Raw genomic sequence first — 5222 nt, forward strand, 5'->3', positions numbered from 1 at the left:
CCAGCCTGGGTGAGGGGCTGATGGCTGTTTGCAGGCTGGCCACAGCCCCCAGCCACCCAAGCTCCCAGTGGAGGCTGGCTGGAAGCAGGTATCTGGGATTTATTTGTCTTCTATAATTGAAACTTTGTTGCCTTGAGCTGAGGCCACAGCTGGCCAGGGCAGCGGGGAAGCTTGGCTTCCTCCATCGCCAGGGCAACCAAGCCTCCTGCTTGCTCCAGCTCTGTGGTTGCCGGCCACCATCTTGGTTTGGTTAATTTGCATATAGTCGCTCTGATTGGCTGGTGGGCGTGGCTTGGGCATAGCAAAGGTATGGTCAATTAGCATCTTTGTCTTTTATTAGTGTAGCTATATGAAGTCTTACAACAACCACTTTAGAGCCTTCCTGGGACCTTCTCTGCTTTGTCTTCTGAGCACTGATGGTTTGCAAAGGACTCTACTAGGCACTTTGAGTTACTGCTCCAACCCCTGGGAGTTACACAGTGGAGATCCTGCTTGCAGGCTGAGGAGCTGAGACTCATGGAGAGCTCTCACTCTCTGTCCGCTTCCCAAAGCTGGGGAAGGAGGTGGCTCCATGCAGAGCTCAGGCCACCCCACACCAGAGCTTGATTCTCAACTGTGTGGTGAACCCCACCTGCCAACAGGACTTAGACTAAAATTTCAAAGGATCATCCACTTAGACGTGTTGTCTGAACGATGACATACCTGCTTCTGAGCTTTTTATCCCAGTGAGCTTTTGTCCTTCTCACGTAGGTTTGGACCTGTCAGTGAGCATTCTCACCCTCCGTCCTCCAATGAGCAAGCTCTGTGTTTTACTTGATCCCCTCAGTTTTTGATATATTTTCTCCTCAGAGAGAACATATATACAGGTAAGGACAAAAGCAGGTTTACAGTTGTTCATATGGAAAATAATGCAATCATTAATAAAAAAAATACAAGAATAAACTAAACCTACTTTTGCCCCACCCTGTATAGCCAGAAAGATCAATCTATTTATGTACATCTTTTTAAAGTATATTTTTTATTCATTTCAGAGAGGAAGGGAGAGGGAGAGAGAGATAGAAACATCAATGATGAGAGAGAATTACTGGCCAGCTGCCTCCTGCACGCCCCACACTGGGGATCAAGCCTGCAACCCATGCATGTGCCCTGACCAGGAATCGAACCAGCAATCTCTTGGTTCCTTGGTTGACACTCAACCTCCATGTCACACTAGCTGGGCTATTTATGTAAATCTTTATTCTTTATCTACCAGTATCATTTGGATTCCCCAATTTCCTCCATTTCCATTAAAAAATAAGTAAGCATACATGTAAAATAGACATATGTACATATTATACATGACTGAATAAATTTGACTGAAATTCACAGGACCTTATCTTCCTCACAGCTCAGCGGTAGTGTACCTTCTGTAGACTATTTGTTTGTTTGTTTGTTTTTTCTCGTGGTTTATCCAAATGGCGCATGAGCAACCCAAGGTAGTAATCATTTGCTTTCTCCCCTCCCTTCCCCCAGAAGCTCAGAAGAAGCAATTGGAAGAGAGCATAGAGCTGATCCAAGAGGAATGTGTGTCGGAGAATGCAGACCACTCTCCCGAGGAGCCTGCAGAAGGAGGGCCCGACGCAGACGGCGAGGAGATGACCGATGGCGTAGAGGAGGACTTCGAGGAAGACGGGGGCCACGCGCTGGTAGGAACTAAATGTGTGGTGTCCATGCCCATTGGGAACAGCACCAGCATGTCAGCAGCTCATTCGGTTTAGGAGACAAATTCAATATTCAGGGCTAGTTTCTTTCTTCTGTGCATTTGTTTAAGGCAACGTCAGTCCAGTGCTTTGCACAGAATAAGTTCTCAATACATCTTTGCTAACGTAAAGCACAAGGGAGTCCATGTGAAATGGAAATAGGATGCATGCGATTAGATATACTTCAAGTCCCAAAAGGAAGATTCTTTTTCCCAAATGCTCCATCATGAAAGCAAACTTGTGTGTATTCAGTTGAATTGCACTTCAACTGTACGTGGATATAAGCTCCTGGTAACAGACCACTTCCGGGAAGATGCCCAGTGCCCCTCTTATCCAGCCATGTCCACTGAGCTGACTGTCTCTGCTAGCCACAGGCCGGCATCCTCCCTGCACTCGCTCACTGAGGTGACCTCCTGGTTCACAGCCGGCCCCATCAGTTAGGCCTGTCCTGCTGAGTAGCCAGTCTGAAGAGTTGGGGACTTAGCTGAGCCTTCATTTTGCACATTTATGTTCCCACTGTTGCCATCATTACACTGTTCGTCTCCAGATGTCCTCTTCCCCATAACACGCCGGGGACTTGGTAAATGCATGCTGAGGAGCATGCTCATTCTTATGTTTTATCAGCCATGAAATTAGGTATTCTATCGTAAGGGGCTGACTAATAACAATTTGTGTGTGTGTGTGTGTGTGTGTGTGTGTTGCAAACTCTCAAACATCAATGGAATAATCACCCCATCAATATTTTATTTGTGTAACTCAATATTGGTTTTTAACATTCCATCTCTGTCTAAATTGCCCGGCCTCTTCACTTAAACTTTTCCAAGATCAGCCATTAACATTCACCCTTATTTCTACAAAAGACTGCATCAGTTTGAAGGACTTAAGGAGCTTTCTTGGAATTGTGTTGATGTTAGGAGTCTGTTGAGCAGGGACCAGAATGAAGAGGGACGAAGTTTCTGGGCTTCTCCTCAGGAAGGAATTCCTCCACAGCAGAGGTTTCCTCGGCCTGTTCAGTCAGACTCCTGCTCTCCCTGAGGCACCTGCAGGCCCCCCACCGCCATTCCCAATGCTTACCTTCTGTTCTGACTTTAACTCGCTGCTCAGCAGCATTGGGCTGAGAGTTGGCTACCAGTTGCTCATTCTCAGTTTCCTCCGCTGGTACCTTTCCCTCCAGACCCCTTTTTAAATATTGGAGCAGCCCAGACCTTGTCATGGGCCACCTCCTCGTTCGGCACACCCTCCCAAGGTGACCTCAAATACAAGAGCTTTAAATAGTATCTATAGGCCAGAGCTTCCCAAACCTAGATTTCTGTTCCTGATCTCCTCCGGGAAGTCTAGACTCCAGTATTCACAGCCTGTTTCCTCATAGGTCTCCAATGAACAATGAAATGTGACATGCCAGGCAGTCTTGATGTTTTTCCAGCCAACTTATTCCTTTCCTGTCTTCCTCATCCTAGAAAAAAAAAATGTAACCCTGGCTGGTTTGGCTCAGTGAATAGAGTGTCGGCCTGGCAACTGAAGGGTCCTGGGTTCAATTCCCGGTCAGGGCATATGCCTAGGTTGCAGGCTTGATCCCCAGTAGGGGGCATGCAGAAGGCATCAATCAATGATTCTCTCTCATCCTTGATGTTTCCATCTCTCTCTCTCCCTCTCCATTCCTGTCTAAACTCAAAATATATTTTTTAAAAATGTCATCATCCCATTATTAAAACCAAAGGACTAGCATTACCTCTGATTCCCTCTACCCTCCCCATTAATTCTACCTCCAAATCACAGCCCAAAGCTAGTCCCATCTCCATGTCAGCCATGCAATCCATCCTCCACACAAGAAGGATAGAAATGGATATAAACTGTACATCCGATCATGCCACTCCCTGGCTTAAAAACTTGCAGTGCTTTTGATCATCTCACTTAGAATCAAGTCCAAGTGTAAATGGTGAGGATGCTTGGAGGAAGCTGCTGGTGGAGAGAGAATTTGGGGTAACAGGAGACAACCCCTGCCTGACCCAGGACCGCTGTGTGAGTGACGGTCTAGCACAGGCCTGGGAAGAGCAGGCACCCTCAGTGTGTGTGCTTTGTGGAAGGGCACTTGTACCCTAAGGTGCCCCTGGGGCAGATACCTCAGGTTCTCTCAAGTCCCAGTGTGAAACTACACCAAGGTTCAAATGAAAGCTCAGAGAATGAAGCCCTGTCCCCAGCTCTAAGCTGGAGGCAGCTCCCAGAGCCCAGAGCACCACCGCCTGAAACTTGAACCCACCCAGCCCACCACGGAGCTTCTGCCTGAGCATGTGCAGGTCACCCCCTTCTGCCCTGTTCCTCTTCACACTGGTCCCCAAGCAGCAGCCAGTGTGGTCCTGTTAGCCCTGAGCTGGGCAGGTCATTCTGCTTAAGACTCTCCAACAGAGGAACCAAGATGGCGGCATAGGTAAACACCTGTACTTGCTACCTCCCACAACCACATCAAAATTACAACTAAAATACAGAACAACTATCATCCAGAACCATGGGAAAGCTGGCTGAGTGGAAGTCCTACAACTAGAGAAGTAAAGAAGAAAGCGCATTGAGACTGGTAGGAGGTGCGGAGGCACAGAATGGGCTGGTCCGGCACCCATGTATGCAGCTTTTATAATCAGGAGGGAGATCGCCTCTACAGAGGCCGCCCAGAGGAGCAAAGGGTCCGAGCCCCACACCAGGCCCCCAGCCCAGGGTTCCAGAGCTGGGGAAATAAGTCCCTACGGCAGTAAGAACTATGGGCTGTAAAAACCAGTGCGAATTGGGGCTCAGTGACACAGAGGCTGCTGGAGACCCAGCTCCTCCTCTTAAAAGGCTGGCACTATAAACTGAACTTACAAGTTTCTGCTTTCTCTGAGCTCCAGTGCCTGGTGAGGCTCTGGGGGACCAGACACATACAAGGAGAAACTGGACTGTCTGGCTTCAGGGAAGGAATGTGGGAGTGGCTTTCTTCCAGACAGAGGTGCTCACAGTGGTCATTGTTCCTGTGCTGAGACCTCCCCAGTGTAGGGCTGAATGGCAGCCATTTCTTTTTTTTTCTTTTTTCTTTTTTGTTTTATTGCTTAAAGTATTACAAAGAGTATTACATATGTCTCCTTCCCCCACCCCTTGTCATTCCCCGGCCTCCCCTACCCTGCAATGTCTTATGCCCATTGGTTATGCTTATATGCATGCATACAGTCCTTCGATTGATCTCTTACCCCCCCAACCCCCCCGCTCCTGCCTCACAACCCTCCCCAGCCTTCCCGCTGCAGTTTGGCAGTCTGTTCGAGGCTGCTCTGCCTCTGTATCTATTTTTGTTCATCAGTTTATAATGGTCTTTATTATCCATAAATGAGATAATGTGGTATTTTTCTCGGCTTCCCAGGGGCCGTCGCAGCCTTGCAGGGGCCGTCACAGCCTCACAGGGGCCGTCCCAGCCTCACAGGGGCCGTCTCAGCCTCACCGGGGCCATCTCAGCCTCATAGGCCG

At 48.5% G+C, this 5222-nt stretch overlaps 1 protein-coding gene across 5 annotated transcripts in view; it reads left to right on the forward strand.

Annotated features, from left to right (window-relative positions):
* RALYL (RALY RNA binding protein-like) overlaps positions 1-5222 on the forward strand; it is a 564488-nt gene that overhangs the window by 536744 nt on the left and 22522 nt on the right. For all 5 annotated transcript variants that reach the window (XM_006759135.2, XM_006759133.2, XM_015560925.1 and 2 more), the window contains one exon: positions 1513-1685. In XM_006759135.2, coding sequence (XP_006759198.1) covers positions 1513-1685 — 173 coding nt within the window. The remainder of the gene's footprint in view (positions 1-1512; positions 1686-5222) is intronic.

The sequence above is a fragment of the Myotis davidii genome, unplaced genomic scaffold (genome assembly GCF_000327345.1).
Source record: "Myotis davidii unplaced genomic scaffold, ASM32734v1 scaffold14, whole genome shotgun sequence".
Lineage (NCBI taxonomy): Eukaryota > Metazoa > Chordata > Mammalia > Chiroptera > Vespertilionidae > Myotis > Myotis davidii.